We start from the raw sequence: 24,939 nt of genomic DNA, 5'->3' as shown, positions 1-24,939 counted from the left end.
CCCACATTGATCTTCGGGACTTCACTATCCACGTGGATCTTGTTGCCGCCCACTTCCACTCACTCTTCCACTCCGCTGACCTGCTGCTCCACCTCATCTCACAAACTCACCAACTTGGACACATGTTCCATCTCATCATCTCTAACCTCACCAACTCAGGAATTCCACACTCCAAATACAATCTTCTCACCTGCCTTCTCTCCCACATGCCCCTACCGACAAAACTTTTCTGTTCTCCCAGAGACCTAGATCCCTTCCAATTTTCCAAAATCTTCACGCCCCATTTCTTCTAGATACCCAAAATACCTTCTCTTGATCGATCAATTAATCAACAGTATTTATTGAGTGCATACTGTGTGCAGAGCACTGCACTAAGCACTTGGGAGAGTACACAGAGTTGTACAAGTACCCTCATTATTATTATTATTATTACTACACAACCGAGAAGCATGTGACCTAGTGGATAGAGCAGACCTGGGAATCGGAAAGACCTGGGTTTGAATACTAGCTCTGTCACTTGCCTGCTGTGTGACCTTGGGCAAGTCACTTCACCTCTCCGTGCCTCAGCTACCTCATCTGTCATATGTGGATTAAGACTGTGAGCCCCAGGTGGAATATGGACTGCATCCAACCTGATTAGCTTATATCTACCACAGCAATTAGTACAGTATAGTAAGCCTTAAACAAATACCATAAAAACAAACATAAAAACAAAAGCAGAGTTGAAAAACACATTCCCCTGCCCAAAACAAGCTTACAGACTAGAGGGGGGCAGTCAGACACTAAAATAAATATATAAAATATGGATATCCATATCCCTAAGTGCTGTGGGGATTAGGGTATATCAAGTACCCACATGGTCCTGGACCCAAATGCATGGATGACGCAGAAGGGAAAGGAAGTTGGGGAAAGAGGGCTTAATTGGGGATGGCCTTTTGGAGATGTGACCTCAATAAGGCTTTGAAGGGGTTGGGGAGAGCGGTGGCCTGGTGTATGTGGAAGAGGAGGGAATTCCAGGCCAGAGGGAAGATGTGGGAAAGGGCTCGGTGGTGAGATAGACGAGATTGGGGATACAGGACTGAATTGTGCAGGCTGGGCTGTTGCGGGGGTGGGGGGGGGGGGGCGTTTAAAGCCACTGGTAAGGAGTCTCTGTTTGATGCAAAGGCAGATGGGCAACCACTAAAGGCTCTTGAGGAGTGGGGAGATGTAGACTGAATGGTTTTCAAGAAAAATGAACTGGATAGTCGAATGAACTAAGGACGGGAGTGGGGAGAGACAGGAGCAGGAAGATCGGTGAGGAGGCTGAAGCAGTAGTCAAGATGGGAGAGGAAAAATGCTTGTATCAGCATGGTGGCAGTTTGGATAGAGAGGTAGAACTGAAAAGATTTGGTGATAGACTATGTGGATTGAATGAGAGAGCTGAATTGAGGATGATGCCAAAGTCACAGGCTTTGTGAAACAGGGAGGATGGTGGGGTGTACCGTGACGGGAAAGTTAAGGGGAGGACTGGGTTTGGGTGGGAAAATCATGGGTTCTGTTTTGGACATATTAAGTTTAGGTGTCACACAGAAACTCATTAATATCGGTTTTAAAAGACTCACCAACTCTCCCTCTTCCTACCTCACTTTACTACCAAAACCCAACGCCACACTCTTCTTTCCTCTTCTAATGCAATACTACTCATTGGAACTCTCTCTCATCGTTGACACCGCCAGCCTCTGGCCCATATCCTCCCCCTGGCCTGGAATTCCCGCCCGTTCAATATCTGACAGACCATCACTTTCCTCACCTCCAAAGCCATCTTAATATCATAACTCCTCCAAGAGGCCTTCTCTAAGCCCACATTTCCCCTAATCACCTTCCCTTTTATACACCTGGATCTATAACCTTTAAGCACTTGATATTCACCTAATCCCAAGAACCCCTAGGTACTTATCCCTAAACTCCCCCATTTCTCCTATCTGAAATTTATTTTAAAATGTCTCCACCTTTAGGCTGTAGATTCCTTGTAGTTGGGGATTAGGACAACTCTCATTGTACCCTCTCAAATGCTTAGTACAGTGTTCTGTGTACAATAAGCACTCAATAATGTCAACTGATTGACTCACTGATAAAATAAGGCAGTGGGAAGTAGTGTGGTCTAGTGGACAGAGCACGGGCCTGGGTGTCAGAGGAAGTGAATCCTGGCTCTGCTTCTTGTCTGTTATGTGGCCTTGGGTAGGTCACTTCACTTTTATGTCCCTCTGTTACCTCATCTGTAAAATGGGGATTAAGACTGTGAATTCCATGTGGGAAAGGGACTGCATCCTGCCCAATTTGCATGTATCCACCCCAGCACTTAGTAAAACACCTGCATATAAGCACTTAACAAATATCACAATTATTACCATCATTAGTGTTATTATTATTATAAAGTATTGTAAAAACATGCTGTTAAGAAAAGGTCTGAATGTCTAAAGTCTTGGGCTAGTACACCAAACCAAGAAGTTCTGTTGCTGTTGCTTTTTCTTTGGACTAGTTTCGATTTTTCTTCAAGTTTCATTTGCCATATGTTTTTCTCTACTTTCCTGAATGGTTATATTTTTCAACAGATGAGTGTGAGTGTGAGTGTGTGTGTGTATACATGCTGTCTCTCACTTTGTAAATTCCTGGAGGGCTGGGATACTGTCTCCTTTTTTTTTAGATGTCGATGCATTTATCCTCAGCATTTAGAAAAAGTGCTCTCAAACAATAATGGGAGATTTATGGTAATGTTTGACAAAGAACAATGAAACACAAAATGTCTAAGCCTGCAAAGACAAAACGGATATCCTTTTTCAGAAAAAAGAATTGTGAAGTTAGGTTTCCAGTCGAATGAATGGCCTACTGAAAGGAGCATTTTGTCTTAGTACCTGAAAATGAATTAAAGATTTCTCCCCTCTCCCCCAGCCCCCGCCCCGTGGAAGAAGTGTTTCCTTATTCGTGGTTCCTGACTGAGTCAGTCTAACTGATAACCGCCGCCCCCGGGGTTGCTGGTAATGTCAAAAAATCTTCTAGAAAGGTAGGACATTTAAGTTTCACCATTTTACTCTTCCTATTTGCTAAATGTTTGTTAGAATTACAATTCAGAGTGAATAATCAAGTAACTACAGAATCCTTTCTGGGACGAATAAAGTCATACTTATAGTGACAACAGAGAAAGGAAGCAGGCTGGGCAGAAAAGCCCAAAATGCAGCCTGGAAGCTGGGAAGACATGATAATGCCAGGGTTCCCAGGGAAGACTCTGAGGGATTAATGGAATTTAACTCCAAAAACATTCCAATTGATTTCAGGGAGCAATCTCCACAGACGTTTGATCCTGGGCAGTTTGAGGTAAAAACATGATTTTTCAGTGAATAGATCCACTTTAAAAAAATACACTAATCCTCTTGTGACACGGTCAATAGGTTAACTTTTCACTTGCTTTCACATCAGAACAATCCATTTATCAACAGGCAGAGCAATGGACTAGGGCTATTTCTCTCTGGAAGGCAGAGTTGTCTGAAATTTAGAACACTGCATGGTCTTCAGAACTTCTCCCTTGAGTAGCGCATGCTGAGGTGAAATCCAGTTAAAAGGGACATTTATCGATATGTAGACCCAGCAATGCTTCAAAATGTTTCCTTATTTAGATTTCTGGAGATATTTTGTAACCTCTTAAAATGCAAAAAGATAAGTCTACCTTTACTTCCAGGAATCAGACCCTGTATTATCATTGTGTGTGGGAAAGAAATGAATGGCAGTTGTTGCCATAATGAATCAGATCATGAGGATGGTATTTCGCTTCCAGCAGGAGCCAATACTTGATGCTTCCAAAGGTTAAACAAATTCCGCAGTGATTTAGTCAATATTCCTGGGGGTCTTTCCAAGCTTCAAGCTGCAGCCGCTAGCTCATGGATCCAGCACCATTTCAGTGTCACTTTTTTGACAACGGATTCGTGCCCTGACTCTACAAACCTATGCTTACAAAGAGGGCATCTTGGTTATTTTTTAGAGGTTACATGGTCTATATGGAGTCAGGATAGGCTTTCTGAAAGTGTGTTTTGGGTTGGGTGGGGGGGGGGGAGTGTTAAGCCTCTGAGAAACTAGACTCTTGGAAGAGTACAAAATCCAGTTGTCTTTGTGGCCCAGAAATAAGGTCCATGACTTGTGGAGGATGGAACTCAGCACTGCCAAATGAAGACCAAAATAGGGATAGTTCCATTTTGGCCTAAGAATTAAACAATACTGGATTACAACAGACTAGGTCTACTGGCTTTAGGGTCTTCAATCAGCTCGCTCACTATCTCTTTCTCTCCCTCTCTCTTCCCCCTGCTTAATCAATCATATTGATTAATAAATAATAAATAATTTATTTATTGGGGATCGAGACTGTGAGTCCCACGTGGGACATGGATTGTTTACAACCTGATTTGCTTGTATCCAGCCCAGCGGTAAGTACAGTGCCTGGCACATAGTAAGTGCTTAACAAATACCATTATTACCATCATTATTACTATTATATATATCACCCAACCCTCAGGAGAGGGACCCTGGATTATCTAACTGCCCCGAGCTAAAATGCAAGGTGCCAATGTCCAGGTGCTTTGGCTCATGAAGCCAGACATCAGGATACTACTCAGGATCCTAAGCAAGAACAGACTAAGCAAAAATGCTGGTGTAGATGTGGGGTCTCCTCTCAAGGTCACATCTGGAGAGTGTCCAGTACTCTACCATTCTTGACTACAGGAGGGAGAGTCAAGAGACCTTTCCATTCCGTTCCTAGCTTGAGCAGTGGCTAGTGAGTGGAAGGCAATCTGCTACAAGTCAAAAGTCACCTGTGCTGGGCAGCAGCGGCATGGGAGAGAGTCGAGGGTGGAGACTCGTTTACTGGGCGGAAGGAGGCAATGGTAAACCACTTCTGGATTTTTACCAAGACAACTCTACGGATACACTACCAGAATGATTGCAGATGGAGAAGACGCGTTCTGGGAGAGATGTGTCCGTGGTGTCGTTATGGGTAGGACACAACTCGACGGCATAAGACAACAACAAGATGTGGGGTGGGGATGGGGAGGCTTGACTTGTGGTGAACTGAGGGTCTCAGTGCTTGTAAAGCCAGAAGCTTCCTGGAATATGGGTTCTTATTATGCGGCAAATATAACTTATTGAACCCTACCAATGACAACTAGCTCCTCAGCTGGAGTGCTAGGGATCACTACTGGGCTGGCGAGCGCGTTTCAAAATCCTATCAGCCTGAGGGCAACAAAAGGAAAGACCTGAATTTCCAGCAGGAGAGGAAATAACAATCCTAGGTCCTCAGACCAATCAGTGAAAATAAGGAAATGATTCCTTGGAGGGTCAGCACGGCCTAGTGGACAGAGCCCGGGACTGGGAGTCAGAAGGTCATGGGTTCAAATCCTGACTTTGCCACTTTCCTGCTGTGTGACCTTGGGCAAGTCACTTCACTTTTCTGGACTTCAGTTTCCCTCATCTGACTGTGCGCCCTATGAAAGGGATGGGGACTATGTCCAACCCGAATTGCTTGTATCCACCCCAGCACTTAGAAGAGTGCCTGGCACATTGTAAGCACTTAACGTATACCATAATTATTATTATTATGGTTGTTTTTCAGGAGAAGATCAATTTTAAGACTATCAGCTGGCTCCCTACTACTTAATTGGTTCTTTTCTACCTCTGCAACTAAGTCTATGTTTCATCCCTTAGAACTCTATCTGCTACAGAAGATTGTGAGCCACATGTGGGACAGGGACTGTTCTCCAAGCTGATTAACTTGTATCTACCCCAGTGCTTAGAACAGTGTTTGTCACAAAGTAAGCACTTTAACAATTACTATTATTATTATTATTGACTATAAGATCACTGAGGATACTTCATTTCCAAGCCCCTAGAACAGAGCACTGCTTACAGAAGGTATTCAATAAATGCCATTGTTGAGGATGCTTAAGCTTTTTCTTTTTTCTTTTTTTTTTTTGGTGTTTGTTAGGCACTTACTATGAGCCAGGCACTACATTAAGTGCTGGCTTAGATACAAGCTAATCAGGTTGGACCCAATCCATGTCCCACATGGGACTCAAAGTTTCCTTCCCCATTTTCCAGATGAGGCAACTGAGGCAAAGAGAAGTGAAGTGACTTCCCTAAGGTCACACATCAGACAAGTGGCAGGGCTGGGATTAGAACCCAGGTCCTTCTGGCTCTCAGGCCCTTGCTCTATCCATTAGGCCATGCTGCTTCTCATTCATTCATTCATTCAATCGTATTTATTGAGCACTTACTGTGTGCAGAGCACTGTATTAAGCTCCTAGGAAGTACGAATCGGCAACATTATAGAGACGGTCCCTACCCAACAACGGGCTCACAGTCTTAAAGGGGACGACAGATTAAAAACAAACAAACAAGTAGACACGTGTCAATACCAACAGAATAAATAGAATTATGGCTATATACACATCATTAATAAAACAGAGTAATAAATTCATTCATTCATTCAATTGTATTTATTGAGCGCTTACTGTGTGCAGAGCACTGTACTAAGCACTTGGGAAGAACAAGTTGGCAACATATAGAGACGGTCCCTACCCAACAGTGGGCTCACAGTCTAGAAGGGGGAGACAGACAACAAAATATATTAACAAAATAAAATAAATAGAACAAATATGCACAAGTAAAATAAATAGAGTAATAAATAGGTACAAACATATATACAAATATACAGGTGCTGCAGGGAGGGGAAGAAGGTACGGTGGGAGGGATGGGGAGGGGGAGGAGGGGAAGGAAGGAAGGGGCTCAGTCTGGGAAGGCCTCCTGGAGGAGGTGAGCTCTCAGTAGGGCTTTGAAGGGAGGAAGAGAGCTAGCTTGGCGGATGCGCGGAGGGAGGGCATTCCAGGCCAGGGGGAGGACATGGGCCAGGGGTCGACGGTGGGACAGGCAAGAACGAGGCCCAGTGAGGAGGTGAGCGGCAGAGGAGCAGAGGGTGCGGGCTGGGCTGGAGAAGGAAAGAAAGGAGATGAGGTAGGAGGGGGCGAGGTGATGGACAGCCTTGAAGATGAGAGTGAGGAGTTTTTGCCTGATGCGTAAGTTGATTGGTAGCCACTGGAGATTTTTGAGGAGGGGAGAAAAATGCCCAGGGCGTTTCTGCACAAAGACGATCCAGACAGCAGCGTGAAGTATAGATTGAAGTGGGGAGACACAGGAGGATGGGAGATTGGAGAGGAGGCTGACGCAGTAATCCAGTCGGGATAGGATGAGAGATTGAACCAGCAAGGAAGCAGTTTGGATGGAGAGGAAAGGGCTGATCTTCGCAATGTTGCGGAGGTGAGACCAGCAGGTCTTGGTGACGGATTGGATGTTAGTGGTGAATGAGAGAGCAGAGTCAAGGATGAAACCAAGGTTGCGGGCTTGTGAGACAGGAAGGATGGTAGTGCTGTCAACAGTGATGGGAAAGTCAGGGAGAGGGTAGGGTTTGGGAGGGAAGATAAGGAGTTCAGTCTTGTACATATTGAGTTTTAGATGGCAGGCAGACACCCAGATGGAGATGTCTTGAAGGCAGGAGGAGATACAAGCCTGGAGGGAGGGAGAGAGAGCAGGGGCAGAGATGTAGATTTGGGTGTCATCAGCGTAGAGATGATAGTTGAAGCTGTGGGAGTGAATGAGTTCACCAAGGGAGTGACTGTAGACAGAGAACAGAAGGGGACCAAGAACTGACCCTTGAGGAACCCCCACAGTAAGGGGATGGGAGGGGGAGGAGGAGCCTGCAAAGGAGACTGAGAATAGTGCTGGGGGGTGGGGGGAAGGGCAGAGAAAGGGAGGGGAGGCGATGGGGAGAGGAGGAAGAAGAGGAGAGGAAAAATGGCGGGGGGGGGGGGGCTCAGTTTGGGAAGGCCTCCTGGAGGAGGTTAGCTCTCAGTAGGGCTTTGAAGGGAGGAAGAGAGCTAGTTTGGCAGATGTGTGGAGGGAGGGCATTCCAGACCAGGGGAAGGATGTGGGCCAGGGGTCGACGGCGGGACAGGTGAGAATGAGGTACAGTGAGGAGGTTAGTGGCAAAGGAGCAGAGGGTGCGGGCTGGGCTGTAGGAGAGAAGGGAGGTGAGGTAGGAGGGGGTGAGGTGATAGAGGGCTTTGAAGCCAAGAGTGAGGTGGTTTTGCTTGATTTGAAGGTAGACAGGCAACCACTGGAGATTTTTGAGGAGGGGAGTGACAAGCCCAGAGTGTTTCTGTACAAAGATAATCCAGGCAGCAGAGTAAAGTATGGACTGAAGCGAGGAGAGACAGGAGGATGGGAGATCAGAGAGGAGGCTGATGCAGTAATCCAGTTGGGATAGGATGAGAGATTGAACCAGCAAGGATGGATGGAGAGGAATGGGTGGATCTCCTCAAAATCCTCCTCACTTTTGGTTTACTAAACCACCTTCCTTCTATCTTTTAAATCCCATCTAAAAGGTCGCTTCCTATTAGCACCCTAAGAGCTGATTTTTTATTTCATATTTGTTCTTGATTTATCCATCCACCTGCATATTTTGATTCTATCTACCCTACACCGATAACTCTTGTTTTTTTGTCAATTATGCCTCCTCATTTTCCCCATTAGATTATGTGTTCCTGTAAGGCAAAGATCCTGCTTTTCCTTTTCAAAGTCCCCAAGGACGGCGTTCCTCAAACAGAAGACTCTCTATAAATATTATTGGTAATGATTTTGGCCTACAATTTTCTTGTCATATTTAATTGGTTTCAGGATAAATATAAGCCACGTGTTTGCCTGGGCACAAGCTCACAGATAATTTTGTTTAAAAAAAAAAAGCGGATGAGTCAAACACTAAAAAGTGCCGGAACAATGTCTAACACATAAAACATATTATTTAGAGAAAAACTGCAACCTTCAAAATGGTCTGCTGCAATTCAAAATGTTACTGCAAGTAAAAGGTAACTAAAAAGGGAACACTAATGATTTGCCAAACCATAAAGGAAGGTCACTTATGAAGTGGAAAGACTGGCAGCTGTTACAATAGAATAAATCAAGTTCATATTTTTCACTTGGGATACTATGACGCACGAGCTCTGATGGCAACATTTACTGATGGTTCTTTCTGCTTTTAACTACCTCACTCCAAGTACATCGGAGGGAGACAGAAGTCAGAAGCCCAAATATTTTCTAACCAAAGCAATGCGTGAAAATATACCAATTCATACTAAATGGTCTGATGGTATCAGAGTTGAAGAACACGTTCTTCATAAATACTGAAAGAGTAAATTATTTTTTGTCATTTAATCTGACAAACTACTTTTCTCATAGTAATTTGTTTGTCAACTGAATTCGGGAGGTTGACAACTTAATTAGGGTGATGTTCAGAAAATAGAATCACTTCAATTTTTTTTTGTATTTGGCAAAAATTGCTCAATGCCTGAGGATAATTTTCCGAACAATCATTTCTTCTGCAAGCAGAATTTGTTGAGATTGTTAATAAATGTGATTCTCCTCTGGAGGGATCTATCAATTCCTTTATTTTTACCAAAATAAGCTTTCCATTATCTATATGACTTTATTCTACAGAAAGGCAATTAAATGCCTCTTAAATTGTGGTTATCTGTTAAGCGCTTACTATGTGCCGGGCACTGTAATAAGTGCTGGAGTAGATATAAAGGTAATCAGGTTGGAAACAGTGCCCGTTCCACATGGGGCTCACAGCCTCCAACCCCATTTTACAGATGAGGTAACAGAGGCCCAGAGAAATTACATGATTTGTCCAAGGTCACACAGAAGACAAGTGGCAGAGCTGGGATTAGAACCCAGGTCCTTTTGATTCCCAGGCCCCTGCTCTATCCTCTAGGCCACGCGGGTGCTAAAGAAATATTACCTTAAACTTGTTTATAGTTGATAAAATTAGTTTAAATTCAAATATCAATTTTTCAGTACTTTGAGGTGATCTGTCTCCCCTGTAGACTGTGAGCTCCTTGTGGGCTGGGATCCTAACAACTAAATCCACTATACTGTACCTTCCCAAGTAGTATGCTCACAGTAAACAATCAATATATATCACTTATTGACTGATTAATAAATTATTTCTGGGGTCTATATTTCAAACTAGGATGTGCTTTAGCACTTTTACAGAATTAATTGGGCTGGAACAACCATATCATAAAATATACTACATGTCTAAAGGAATTGACTGCTCTTATCAAAGAATCTGTTACCTTGCTTCAAAGCCAATGCCCTAAAATCTCACATTTCCGAGCATTCACCTTCGCCCACATCTGCGGGTGTAGGCATACTACTTTCCTCTTGTCTCTAGTCAATCGGTTGGCCACTTTTTTTTAATGGTATTTGGTAAGTGCTTACTATGTGCCAGGCACTGTAGTAAGTGCTGGGGGTAGATACAAACTAATCAGGTTGGACGCAGTCCATATCCCACTTGGGGCTCACAGTCTTACTTTCCATTTTATAGATGAGAAAACTGAGGTACAGAGAAGTTAAATCAATCAATCAATCAATCGTATTTATTGAGTGCTTGCCCCAAGGTCACACAGTAGACAAGTAATAACAGTAATAATAGTGATGATGGGTTAAGTGCTTACTATGTGCCAAGCACTCTTCTAAGTGCTGGGATAGATACAAGGTTATCAGGTTGTCCCATGTGGGACTCACAGTCTTAATCTCCATTTTACAGAAGAGGTAACTGAGGCACAGAGAAGTTAAGTGACTTGCCCAAAGTCACGCAACTGACAAGTCGCCAGGATTAGACCCCACCACCTCTGATCCTCAAGCCCATGCTCTTTCCACTAAGTCACGCTGCACTCTGCAATAAAGCTCCTCTAGACGTAAAGTGAGCAAAACTAAGTGGAGAAGCAGTGTGGCCTAGTGGAATGAGCATGGGTGTGGGAGTTGGAGGTTCTGGGTTCGAATCCCAACTCCGATTACATTGGCTCCTACTCTCCACTTCTGCCTTACTACTGTCTTCTCACTCTCAAACTAGGACTGAGTCTTATCTGATTCTACTGCCTCTAACCCAGCACTTAATGCAGCGTTTGGCACACAGCAATTAAGTACCACAATTATTCTTTAAAATGATTCCTTCCACTCTGCCTCCAAACATACTCATGTCTCCATATTCTAAAAATAACAAACAAACAAAAATCCCTCTGGATTTCGCATGCCTCTCCATTCACTGGATTTTCATTTGTATGTTCAATTACTTAGCCTGCCACTGCATCCTGAAATAGGTGAAACACCTCCTGTTACACCCTCTAAAGCACACTACACACACATTTTTTTAGCCTCTCTCCCTCTTTAAATTATTACCTCCTTAAAGGCAGGAAATATGTGCCTTGCTTCTGTTTCTCAAGTTCTTAGTACAGTGCTTTGCACTCAGTAGATGTTCAATAAATATCACTAACTGACCAACCAACCTATCTAACCATGATCTGATATTTAATCTCGAGTGTTCTCTTGTCTCAGTGACATCGTCATTTGAAGCACCTCAAACATAAGATCCTTAGAACGGAATTTCTCGTCTTCCCTTCTAAGCCCAATTGTCCTAATTTTCTCATCCTTTCTGATAATACCACCATCTTCCCTGTCCTGGAAGCTCACAATTTTGACATCAACTTAAAACTCCTGACTGTTTTTCAGCTCTCACATTTAATCAACTGCTAAATTCTGCCTGTTCCTTCCTCCACCACATTTCTCAGATCTGCCCTTTCCCCTCCTCTCACACGGCCTGACACCAGATTCAAGTTTGCATGATTCGGTCTCTCCCTAGTTTTTTCCTGCATAAATGCCACTGCCTAGATCACCTCCCTAAAGTGTCATTTTTGGCACATATCTCTCTGACTCCTCAAAAACCTCCATTGGCTGCCCATTTCATTCCACATCAATCGAAGACTACTTAACACAGGCTTTAGGTCCCTCCACTAGCATTCCTCATTCCATCCATCAAATCAATCGAAGATATTTACGGAGTTATGACTTTGTGGAGAGCTGTACTAATCACTTGGGAGAATACAAGAGAGAGCTTGCAATCTAGTGGGGGAGACCGATGCTAAAATAAATATCCGATAGGGGAAGCAAAAGATTTGTACATGAATGAGAAGCAGTGTCGCTTAGAGGAAAGAGCATGGTCTTGGGAGTCAGAGAACTGACTCCGGATCTGGTCCCAGCTCTGTCATTTGTCTGCTGTGTGACCTTGGGCAAACCACTCAACTTCTCGGTGTCTTAGTTACCTCATCTGTAAAATGGGGATTAAGATTGTAAGCCCCACACTGGATAACCTGATTACCCTGTATCTACCCCAGTGCTTAGAACAGTGCTTGGCACATAGTAAGCACTTAACAAATACCATAATAATAATAATAATTATTATTATTATTAGGGATGGGAATGGGATGAGTACCAAAGTGCCAGATGGCTAATGATGCAACTGCATAGGCAATGCAAAAGTTCTAGACTGTGCGCCCGTTGTTGGGTAGGGACCGTCTCTATATGTTGCCAACTTGTACTTCCCAAGCGCTTAGTACAGTTTTCTGCACACAGTAAGCGCTCAATAAATATGACTGATTGAATGAATGAAAAAGGGAGGGGGAATACTGTGGGGAAAAGAGAAGTTATACAGGGAAGGCTTCTTGGAGGAGCTATGGTTTTAGAAGGGGTTTGAAGATGGGGAGAGTGGTGATCTGTATGATAGGATGAAGGAGGGAGTTTCACGTCAGAGGGAGACCGTGAGCAAAGGGAAAATGGCAAGCAGCATCTGTGGAGTCTCTTCAATCGCTGTTCTCCAGTGTGTACTCTTTGTCCCTCCCAACCTCAACTTCTCACTGTACTTTGGTCTCAACTCACTCCGACCTCTTCCTCAGGTTCTTCCCCGGGGCCTGGAGCTCCCCTCAACACAAATCCTGACAAATTCATTCATTCATTCATTCACTCATCACATTTATTGAGTGCTTACTGTGTGCAGAGCACTGTACTAAGTGCTTATCACAGGGCTGGTCTTTTTCAAAGCCCTCTTAAAAATCCCTCCTTCTTCAAAGCCCTCTTAAAAATTTCCCCACATCCAGCAAGGCACAGTGACTAATTCCCAACACCTCAAGTCACGTCAACTTAGCAGGCCCCCTCAGCTCTAATGCATTTAGACCCATTCTCAGCCTATATATTCAATTGCACAATGAATTGATTATTCTGATATTTCATCATTATAGACTCATACTTTAACCAGAATGTCCTCCTGCTCCCACTTTTGGGAAACACTTGTGTGCCCATCTCTCCGAATAGATTGTACGCTCCTCTGGGCAAGAAATAGGTGTTTCGCTTTCTTTGTACTTTCCCAAGAGCTTAATATGGGGCTCTGAAATTAGTAAGCCCATAAATAAATGCAACTCATCAATCGGTTTGTTTCTTAGTGAAACCAAACAAAAACTACCTCTTCCCAATCAGGCTATGTGCTGAAGTCTTCAAAACAGCATTCAATTCTTTGAGGTTAGAATAATAGTATGTTCTGCAATGACAGAAGAAACTACAAATTCCATAAAGTTTGGGAATTTTCCAACCCATTTTGATATCCGTAATAAGGGTGAAGTTCACTTATAATTAAACTTAGAGAGCCAAGCCAAGTTTTGAAATAACTCTTTAATATAATTATGGTATTTGTTAAGAGCTTACTATGTGCCAGGCACTATACTAAGCTCCGGGTAGATACAAGACAATTGGGTTGGACACAGTCCCTGTTCCACGTAGGGCTCAGACTCTTAACCCCCATTTTACAGATGTGTAAACTGAGGCTCAGAGAAGTTAAGTGACTTGCCCAAGGTCATACATCAGTGTCCTTCTGACTCCCAAGCCTGGGTTCTCTCCACAAGGCCATGCTGCTTCTCTTTGGCTTTTCGAGACAGGTAACTCTAAAGAGAAAAAAAAATGACTTTGATGGCTTTGGCAGAAAGGCCAACGGCTTGAATGGACTGTGAAGAATGACGTCCATTTGTTTTGAAGCTGAGGTAAGGGGAGGCTGGGCCAAATTGCTGCTCCCTGGGTGAAGTCAGTCTCAAGACATTGAACTTCAGCTGCCAGAGCCATCAACTTGGCTCTCTAGGTTTAATTATAAGTGAACTTCACCCTTATTATGGATATCAAAATGGGTTGGAAAATTACCATAGAAACCATTATTCTGATCTACTCCTTTGATTTCCTATTCAAATTCAAATTAAGCCCTGCGAAATCAAAAAGCACTTAGAGCTCTGCAAATTACCTGGAATGTAGCTCTGTGCTGCCATTGTTGTATTTGCTTCCTCTTTCCCAGACACCAAAGTCAGGTACCCGGTAGACTCTTTCCACACAAAATACAAGGTTCTGAATGAAGGACACCTAGAATAAAATGAAAAGAAAACCCACAAAGAATGGGCATTTTAACACATCTTATGATTTATTTATTATTAACAGTGCAGTTAGATTTTTCCCTCCAAATGGCTGCTGTGAGTTTTAAAGCTTACTTTTCCTAAACTACATTCTAATAAACACAGCTTACACTCATTCTTACATTGTAAATTTCCTATTATACTGCTAGAGTCACATGACACTCCAAACAATGTTGTTCTTCCCCAAACCTAACCTCTCCAATTCTTTAAATTCTCCTCCTCGGTGATAAGCATCAGTCACTGTGTGAAGCCAGTTGCTCTGTGCTTTCTAGTACCAATCTGGACAACCTCAGGCCCTGTACCCTGGGGGTACCGCCAAACTGACCAGTGGGGTTCTGTGGACCTGTAATAATGATGATGATAATAATAACAATAATAGTAATAGTAGTAATAATAATAATATTTGTTAAGCGCTTACTATGTGCCAAGCACTATACTAAGTGCTGGGGTGGAAATAAGCAAATTGAGTTGGACAAAGCCCTTCTCCCACATGGGGCTCAGTCTCAATTCCCATTTTACAGATCAGGTAACTGAGGCCCAGAGAAGAGAAGTGAATTGCCCAAGGTCACCCAGCAGACAAGTGGCAGAGTCAGGATTAGAACCCATGACCTTCTGACTCCCAGGCTCACAACAAATAAGCAGGTAGTAAGAGGGCTCAGTCACTCAATCACATTTAATGAGTGCCTACTGTGTGCAGAGCACTGAACCAAGTGCTTGGGAGAATACAATATAACAATAAACAGACTTATTCACTGCCCACAATGAGCTTACAGCCTGGGGGAAGGCAGAAATTAATATAAATAAATGAATTACAGATGTATACTTAAGTGCTGTGGGGCAGGGAGGGGAGATGAATAAAGGGAGCAAGTCAGGGCAACACAGAAGGGAGCAGAAGAAGAGAAAAGGAGGGCTTAGACAGGGAAAGCCTCTTGGAGGAGATGTGCCTTCAATAATGCTTTGAATTGGGGGGAGAGTAATTGTCTGCTGGATATGAGGAGAAAGGGCGTTCCAGGCCAAAGGCAGGATCCGGGTGAGAGATTAGAGGTGAGATAGACGAGAACAAGGTACAGGGAGAAGGTTAGTACTAGAGGAGCAAAGTATGCAGGCTGGGTAGGAGAGTGGCGAGGTGAGGCAGGAGGGGGCAAGGTACTGAGTGTTTTAAAGCCCACAGTGAGGCAGCAAGAGGGCTCCTTATGGCAGTTCCCTTTCCCCTGACCTTTCTCCCCCAATGAGTATTCTCTCTGCGCAGATGTACAGAGGACTCCCTTTTGTAGTAGTATTCACTGGGCCTTGGCTGTTGTTCCGTTGTGGCCCAGCTGGCCTGTCCTCCTATAGCCTCTGACTATTTTGAGGTTTCAGGAGCTGGCTGATAGAACTCTGCCTGGGGCCTACCAGCCCAGAATTGGTCCCTGCCACATTGAGCTGGCCCAGAATTAGATGCACTGTTGGCCACTGCCACAGCCAGATGGTTCAGGCTTCCCTTCCAGGGGGTCTGCGGCTAACCAGGTCCAGCTTGAGTCAATCCAACCCAGAGAGTTTCAATCCTATGCAGAGATCTACTGGATGAAGAGGGGCTGAGATGCGGCACTTTTCATTCTAGAGGGGCACTCTGGTGCCTGGGCCACTACGGAACATATCCTGCTGATCCACTGAGAGTTCCACTGCTGGCTGCTGATTTCACAGTTCATTCATTCAATTGTATTTATTGAGCATTTACTATGTGTAGAGCACTGTACTAAGCGCTTGGGAAGTACAAGTCGGCAACATAAAGAGATGGTCCCTACCCAACAACGGGCTCACAGTCTAGAAGGGGAAGACAGACAACAAAACAAAACATGTAGACAGGTGTGAAAATCGTCAGAACAAATAGAATTATAGCTATATGCACATCATTAACAAAATAAATAGAATAGTAAATATGTACACGTAAAATTAATAGAGTAATAAATCTGTACAAATATATACAAGTGCTGTGGGGAGGGGAAGGAGGTAGGGTGGAGGGATGGGGAGGAGAAGGGGAAAAAGGGGGCTCAGTCTGGGAAGGCCACCTGGAAGAGGTGAGCTCTCAGTAGGGCTTTGAAGGGAGGAAGAGAGCTAGCTTGTGGATGTGTGGAGGGAGGGCATTCCAGGCCAGGGGAAGGACGTGGGCCAGGGGTCAATGGCAGGACAGGCGAGAATGAGGCACAGTGAGGTGGTTAGCAGCAGAGGAGCAGAGGGTGCGGGCTGGGCTGTAGAAAGAGAGACGGGAGGTGAGGTAGGAGGGGGCGAGGGGATGGACAGCCTTGAAGCTGAGGGTGAGGAGTTTTTGCTTGATTCGTAGGTTGACAGGCAGCCACTGGAGATTTTTGAGGAGGGGAGTGACATGCCCAGAGCATTTTTGTACAAAGATAATCCAGGCAGCAGAGTGAAGTATAGACTGGAGTGGGGAGAGACAGGAGAATGGGAGATCAGAGAGGAGGCTGATGCAGTAATCCAGTCGGGATAGGATGAAAGACTGAACCAGCAAGGGAGCAGTTTGGAAGGAGAGGAAAGGGCAGATCTTGATGATGTTGCGGAGGTGAGACCGGCAGGTTTTGGTTATGGATTTGGATGTCTGGTGTGAACGAGAGAGCAGAGTCGAGGATGACACCAAGGTTGTGGGCCTGTGAGATGGGGAGGATGCTACTGCCGTCTACAGTGACGGGAAAGTCAGGGAGAGGACAGTTACAGGTACTCTATAAATGAGAGCCAGGAAGTACAGAGCCCAAGGATACAGTGTGGTCTAGTGGAAAGAGCTCGGAGACCGTTGTTGAGTAGGGACCGTCTCTATATGTCACCAACTTGTACTTCCCAAGCGCTTAGTACAGTGCTCTGCACACAGTAAGCGCTCAATAAATACGACTGAATGAATGAATGGGAGTCAGAGGAACTGGGTTCTAATCCTGGCTTGGCCATTTACTCCTGTGGGTGACCTTCACTTCTCTGGGCCTCTGTTCCCTCATCTGCAACATGGGGATTTAATACCTGTTAATAATAATAATAATAATAATGGTATTTGTTAAGCACTTACTATGTGCCAAGCACTGTTCTAAGCACTGGGGTAGATACAAGGTAACCAGGTTGTCCCACTTGGGGCTCACAGTTTTAAGCCCCATTTATAGATGAGGTAACTGAGGCACAGAGAAGTTAAGTGACTTGCTCAAAGTCACACATCTGCCAAGTGGTGGATCTGGGATTCGAACCCATGACCTCTGACTCCCAAGCCCGTGCTCTTTCCACTGAGCCACGCTGCTTCTGTTCTCTCCTGTTCTCTCTCCTACTTAGACTGTGAGTCCCATGTGGGTCCTGATTATCTTGGATCTATCCCAGGGCTTAGTACCTTGCTTTGTAAGCACTTCAATACCATTATTATTATCACTGTTATCACTGGCAAAAACGGACAGAAGTGGACATCAGGGGAAGCAGTGTAACACAAAGGAAAAGACCAGAGGTTTGGGAGTCAGAGGACCTGAGTTCTAATCCCGGCTCTGCCACTTGCCTGCTGTGTGCCCTTGGGTAAGTCACTTGACTTCTTTATATCTCTGTTTCCAGAAGTGAAAAATGAGGACTCGATGCCTGTTCTCCCTTCTACTTGGACTGTGAGCCCGATATGGACCAGGGACTGTGTCCTACTTCTATCTACCCTAGTGTTTAGAACAGCGTTTTACACATAACAACTACCATAATAATCATTCAGTAACCATTGGGGAACAGGACAAAAATCTAGAATTGATTCAGTATCAACCAATAGTATTTATTGAGAGCTTACTGTGTGCAGAGCACTCTAATAAGTACTTGCAAGAGTTCAACATAGTTGATACCACATTAATAGACAGACATTAATATAAATAAATAACAGAGGTACATAAATGCTATGGGGTTGAGGGAAGGGTGAATAAAAGGTACAAATCCAAGTGCGAGGGTGACACAGAAGGGAGTAGGAGAGGAAATGAGGTCTTAGTCAGGGAAGGCCTCTTGGAAGCGATGAGTTTTTATTAAGGCTTTGAAGGTTGGGAGAGTGATAGCCTGCTGGGGAGATAGATGAGACTTAGGGGATTTAATACCTGTTAATAATAATAATAATAATAATAATAATAATGGTATTTGTTAAGCACTTACTATGTGCCAAGCACTGTTCTAAGCACTGGGGTAGATACAAGGTAACCAGGTTGTCCCACTTGGGGCTCACAGTTTTAATCCCCATTTCCATCTGCACATGTCATTTGAGTAGCAATGGAGGTTGGCCTTAGAGGAACAAAGTATGTGGACTGGGTTGTAGTAGGAAATCAGAGATAAGATAGAAGGGGGCAAGGTGATTGAGTGCTTTAAAGTCTATGATAACGAGCCTCTGTTTGATGCTGAGGTGGATGGGCAACAATTGGAGGGTCTTGAGGAATGGGGAAATGTGAACTGAATGTTTTTGAAGAAAAAATTATCTGGGAAGCAGATGAAGTGTGGACTGAAGTGGGGAGAGATAGGAGGCAGGGAGGTCAACAAGGAGGCTAATGCAATAATTAAGGCAGAATAGCGTAATTGCCCAGAATAACGTGGTAGCAGTCTGGAGAATATAGGGCAGATTCAGAGATTCAATACCAAAGGGACCCTAGTTTTCAGATCAGCTGAATGAATGGCTTATTTTTGGGATGTGCATTAACTCCTGCAAACCGGTAAGCTACCATCAGTAGTACATTGGGAAAATTTTTATCTAAAATGATCCTAACTGCCCAAACTTCTAAGTGCAACCCTGAAAATGACACATTTCATGTCTTTTCACAGCCAGAAACAAAGCTCCCAGAATTTTCAAACTATTAAGTCTCACCGACCACTGGCCACATACACTTTTAATAATGCATAAAAACACAATTATAGAATTACATTATGAATAGCATAAGATATTCTTTGGTAAATTGTGTTAGCTGGCATGCACAGGTTCAATAAAAACAACAAGAACTGGGCATGCAGCTCACAGTAACACGGTGTGGCTCGTTGTGGGCAGGAAACGTGCCTATCAACTCTGAGGAGCAGCATAGCCTAACAGAAAGACCATAGGCCTCGGAGTCACAGGACTTGGGTTCTAATCCTGACACTGCCATGTGCCTGCTTTGTGACCTTGGGTGAGTTACTTACCTCTCGACTATAAGCTCATTGTGGGCAGGTTATTGTTGTACCATACTCTACCAAGTGCTTAATAGAAGTGCTCTGCACACAATAAGCTTACTGTGTGCAGAGCACTGTACTAAGTGCTTATTCTCCCTCATATTGTAAGCCTCATGTGGGAAAGGAGCTGTCTGACATTACCTTGTATATTCCCTAGTGCTTAGAAGAATGCTTGCCATGTATTAAGCGCTTAATGTATACCACAATTATTATTAACTCTGTTGCACTGTACTCTCCCAAGTGCTTAGTATAGGGCTCTGCACGTAAGTGCTCAATAAATACCATTGATTGATTTCCCAAAGAGTAAAGACACCCCCTTAACTCTTCAAATATTTGTCATTTGAGTAGCGATGGAAATACCTAAGACGGTATGAAAAACTGTACGCTCCACCAGACTCTTCCCTACCTTAGCCAAATGCAACCAATCTCCACCTGTTGTGGCGGCCCACCCCCTTTTAAAGTCCCTAAAAAATCCACAAGACAATGCCTTCTCCTCTCCTCTCCCTTTCAGCATACTTGCCCCTGCTCTCTGGCTACTCCATCTCCCCTTTCCATCTGGGTGTTGGGAAAAGGATAAAACAGACTCTCAATCTCCATGACTTCCAGCACACCATTTGGGGAACTCTGCAGGAAGTCAGGAGATGAGGTATTCCCTAGGATAGACCTGTAGGATTAAATGAGCTTGGAACTTTGTATTTTCATTCATTCTTTCAATGGTATTTATTGAGCACTTACTGTGTGCAGAGGAGTACAATACAACAATAAACTGACATGTTCCCTGTCCACAATGAGCATACAGTCTAGATGGGGGGGCAGGAGTGGGGACATGACAGACATTAATAAAAATAAATAAATTACAGATTTGTACATGAGTGCTGTGGGACTGGGAGAGGAGAAGAACAGAGGGAGCTAGTAAGGGTGATGCATAAGGGAGTGGGTGAAGAGGAACGGGGAACTTAGTCAGGGAAGGTCTCTTGGAGGAGATGTGCCTTCAATAAGGCTTTGAAACGGGGGAGCGTAGCTCTTGGATTTGAGAAGGGAGGGCATTCTAGTCCAGAGGCAAGACGTGGGCGAGTGGTCGACAGCTAGATAGATGAAATAGAGGAGTGGTGAGAAGGTTAGCATTAGAGAAGTGAAGTGTGTGGGCTGGGTATTAGTACGAGAGTAGCGAGGTGAGGTACGAAGGGGCAAGTGATGGAGTGCTTTAAAGCCAATGGTGAGGAGTTTCTGTTTGATGCGGAGGAGTTTTTTTTTGAGGAGTGGGGTGAAATATTCTGATTGTTTTTGTAGAAAAATGATCCAGGCAGCAAGAGTGAAGTATGGACGGGAGTGAGGAGAGGCAGGAGTCTGGGAAGTCACCCCATTACCACAATCAGTCACATCATACCAACACAGGGCAATGATGGGGCTTCCTTTGTAACTTTAGGAATTAGCTATAACTTGGGAAATCATATGTGGTCTGAGAGATGCGGGTGAGATTTCCTCCTCTGTAACCAATGCCACCTGGGGGTCTACTACAGGCTCCTGCAAAGGTCCTACCATAGGAACTATCAAAGACGGGGTGAAACATGCTTCCTCACCAACCCAGGCTCCAAATAGCGTGCAGGGAGGGAGGATTTTGGCCAGGGAGAGTTCTCCTACAACCGTTCTCTCCCCAGAGCCCAGCAGAAACACCACTGGGTGGCTATTCAAACACTTCCAACAAAGGTGATAATCAAGCACTCTGCTGAAGGCCAACTAGCCTAGTCTGTAATAAACACACTTTCTGAGACAATCACAGAATTTACACCATTTAACAGCACCGACTAGAGAAGCAGCATGGCCTAGTGCATAGAGCACGGCCCTGGGAGTCAAAAGGACCTGGGTTCTAATCCCAGCCCTGCCACAGACTGTCTGCTGAGTGACCTTGGGCAAGTCATTTAATTTCTTTGTGCCTCGGTTACCTCATCTGTAAAATGGGGATGAAGACTGTGAGCCCCATTGGAGGACATGGACTAGGTCCAACCAAACTAGCTTGTAACTACCCCAGGGTTTAGTACAGTGCCTGGCCAATAGTAGGCACTTAAATACCATTAAAAAAATACCATTAGTCAGGCAGTGAGTAAATTAATTTTTTTTCCACTCTGTGCCACACACTTTACAAAGTTACTTCCTACAAAAAGATTGGGCACTCTATATAGCGCAATAATTCTTTCAAGTAACTTGGGATACTTTCTGGAGTACCTGCAGCCATCATTCAATAATGGTTTATTAATGGGTGTGAAAAAACAATTTGCAAACATTAAAATGAGAGTAAAAAAAAAATACCCTGCTGAAAATTACTCTAATAAACACTCCAGTGTTTCCTGTTCCTAGGCAGGAGATGAAGAGCAGAGTCACAAATACGCTGCCCGAAATTTCAGTCAGACCGATTGCTAAAGCACTGCATTCACCTCCCCAACCAGCATGTGGGAGAGAAGTCAAAAGGACTATACTGCTTTTATTTATATACAGCTGCTATTAATCAGGCCCTTTCACTGCTTTTATTGGTGGAAGGTTAAAATTAAGTTAACACGGATCTAGCAGCCTTGATTTAAAATACCCCACCTGTTTAGAGTAATCTCAAACCTGCAAGAAACCCCCAAGGAGGGGTGGGTCATCCAAACTAATTATGGGAGCAGCTTCTCTCCCGTTTCAAGGATGGTTTGTTACTCATCTTCTTTCAGGTCTGTAATAAGTGTAGCCCTGGGTTCTTCAACGCACTTTCACGTCCCACTGAGGTTTTGTATGACTCAGCCAGCCCGGGCAGTTCAGTACAAATTGCATTTTTCCTCCCTGAAGGTTTCATTGAAAAGGTAGAAAAATGAAAGAAGGCCTGGGCCACAATACTGTTAAAATTATAAAATCCTTGGGGACATACCTATTCCTTCTCCTTCAGTCCACCCTTTCATCTGTCTTAAAATGCATGAATAAAACTTGCCATGAAGATTCCTACCGTTACTAACAGGTGATGATATAGACTTCATAAAACACTTCTAACCAGAAGGAGCCCTAGAAGGGATCCAAATGGGCTCGCTGATATTTGCTGGTTCTACATATTCATTTTTAGTTTCTCCAAAACGTTACAAACATTAAAAATCACCTCAATATTTATGCTGTTACTAGAATGCATTAAAACCCTAATAGGAGAGGTCAAACAATCCTCTTGTCACAGTAATTTTCGTACTTTTAAATCTTCATACAACTAGAACCAGGAGTTTAAAAAAAAATGCTTGGGTGCCACAAGAGATTCTGGGTGTGAAAAGATTTCCCTGTGAAATTGGGAATTGAGAACTAGCTAACTGTACAGTTCTGACTCCCCTTACTACAGAAGAAAATTTAAGATTATTTAAAGAACTCCAGGCCCAATGGAAAAAAAAAACAAGTGGTGAACCCTTCATTTAGACAAAAAGTACATTTCTAGGTAAATGTCTGCATTAAAAGTGAAAATCAGTCACTGTGAGCCCTCAGTTTCCCCTCTATCATACAGCCACGCTGCCTCCTGGTAACTTTCCTCAGGTCCATCAAGGGGACTCTATCCCATCCTGTCTTGCACCACCCCGGTGGGAAAAAGAACAGTCCCCCAGCATGAGGTCTCCATAAAATCCCAGGAAGGTTGGGAGCAATAACAGTATATATGCACAGCACCTGTATATATGTATATATGTTTGTACATATTTATTACTCTATTTATTTTACTTGTACATATCTATTCTATTTATTTTATTTTGTTAGTATGTTTGGTTTTTTTTTCTCTGTCTCCCCCTTTTAGACTGTGAGCCCAATGTTGGGTAGGGACTGTCTCTATATGTTGCCAATTTGTACTTCCCAAGCGCTTAGTACAGTGCTCTGCACATAGTAAGCACTCAATAAATATGACTGATTGATTGATTGATTGCTGTGGCTGTAGGTGTGCTTTGGACTATGAGAAGACTGAATTTCTGCTCCTCTAGCCACAGGACTCTCCTGATTGTTTAGTTTTAATTTTGTGTAGTTGCCCTTGGCTCTTATGTTGTTTTGGTGTTTTATCACTTCATTCTTCCTTATAAGCTTGTCCCCAGTCCCTTCTTCCCGAATACTGCTAGATTGTGAATCCCGTGAGGGCCAGAGACAATGTCTACTTTCCATCACTTTTGTTTTTCCCAGTTCATAAGTAAAGAGTTCTGCACACTGTAGGCACTTAGTAAATACTAGCATTACTACCTCTGTAGGCCTGATCTCTTCCCCACAATCCAATCCTCCTCTTGCCTCCAGGATATCTCAACTTGGATGGCAGATGCTTAATGATGATAAGGAAGTGTGGTCCAGAAGAAAGCACCTGAGACTGGTAGTTAGGAGACTCGGATTCTCAGATGATCTCCAGGTCACTTCCACCCAGCGATCCAAACACTTTTAGATCCACAACCATTTTTTCCTTTGTTAGCAAAGAGCAAATTGGATAAATGTTTACTATGTTTAAAGTCCACTACTAAGCACTGGGGTAGATACAAGATAATCGGGTCAGACCATCACTGTCCTACCTAGGACTCACAGATGAGGAAACTGAAGCCCGGAGAAATTAAATGACTTGCCCAAGATCATACAGCAAGAGACAGAGCCACGACTAGAACCCGGGACCTCTGACTCCCAGGCTCTTTCCACTAGTCATCATCATCAATCGTATTTATTGAGCGCTTACTGTGTGCAGAGCACTGTACTAAGCGCTTGGGAAGTACAAATTGGCAACATATAGAGACAGTCCATGCCCAACAGTGGGCTCACAGTCTAAAAGACTAGGCCACAGAGTTTCTGCTACTGTTTGCACAACAGCCTAGTACAGTGCACCATACTATTTGAGCACTCGCAGAATACTACTACCATTACTAAAAATTGCTCCCGATTAAGTTCCAAAATATACTATGGGCTCCCAATTTTCTCTACTGTTAAGTTTTTTGGAACGACGATAACTTTCTATGCCAGGAATCTTGTAATAAGTGGCACCCTACCACATCTCAGAAATTCCATACCTAAAAGAAGGGCCAGGAAACCACAATCTTCCTCTTCTTCTAAGACCCTAATGCAACTTCACTGAAAGAAAGAATCCACCATACTTAACCCATGGTAATATAAAAAGACACCACTGAACCCCATAAAAGATCAAAACAGTTAAAGTGCTCATACAAGCTTTTCTTTTAAAAGTGCTAAATGGGACAATATATGTTAGCTCCCCTCATTCACTCATTCATTCATTCATTCAATTGCATTTATTGAGTGCTTACTGTATGCAGAGCACTGTACTAAGCGCTTGGGAAGTACAAATTGGTAACATATAGAGAATTGGTCCCTATCTGCTCCT

At 43.8% G+C, this 24,939-nt stretch overlaps 1 protein-coding gene and 1 non-coding gene across 4 annotated transcripts in view; one reads left to right on the top strand and one right to left on the bottom strand.

Annotated features, from left to right (window-relative positions):
* Positions 1 to 24,939, bottom strand: part of PHKB (phosphorylase kinase regulatory subunit beta) — a 261,142-nt gene that overhangs the window by 136,888 nt on the left and 99,315 nt on the right. For all 3 annotated transcript variants that reach the window (XM_038753617.1, XM_038753619.1, XM_038753618.1), the window contains one exon: positions 14,246 to 14,361. In XM_038753617.1, the coding sequence (XP_038609545.1) occupies positions 14,246 to 14,361 (116 nt within the window). The remainder of the gene's footprint in view (positions 1 to 14,245; positions 14,362 to 24,939) is intronic.
* Positions 4,691 to 4,825, top strand: LOC119935406. Its single transcript, XR_005453291.1, has one exon. It is a non-coding gene; the product is annotated as a small nucleolar RNA SNORA7 (small nucleolar RNA).

The sequence above is a fragment of the Tachyglossus aculeatus genome, chromosome 11 (assembly GCF_015852505.1).
Source record: "Tachyglossus aculeatus isolate mTacAcu1 chromosome 11, mTacAcu1.pri, whole genome shotgun sequence".
Taxonomy (NCBI): Eukaryota; Metazoa; Chordata; class Mammalia; order Monotremata; family Tachyglossidae; genus Tachyglossus; species Tachyglossus aculeatus.
Note: the sequence above shows the minus strand (reverse complement) of the source record. Positions and strands in the feature narration are given on the sequence as shown.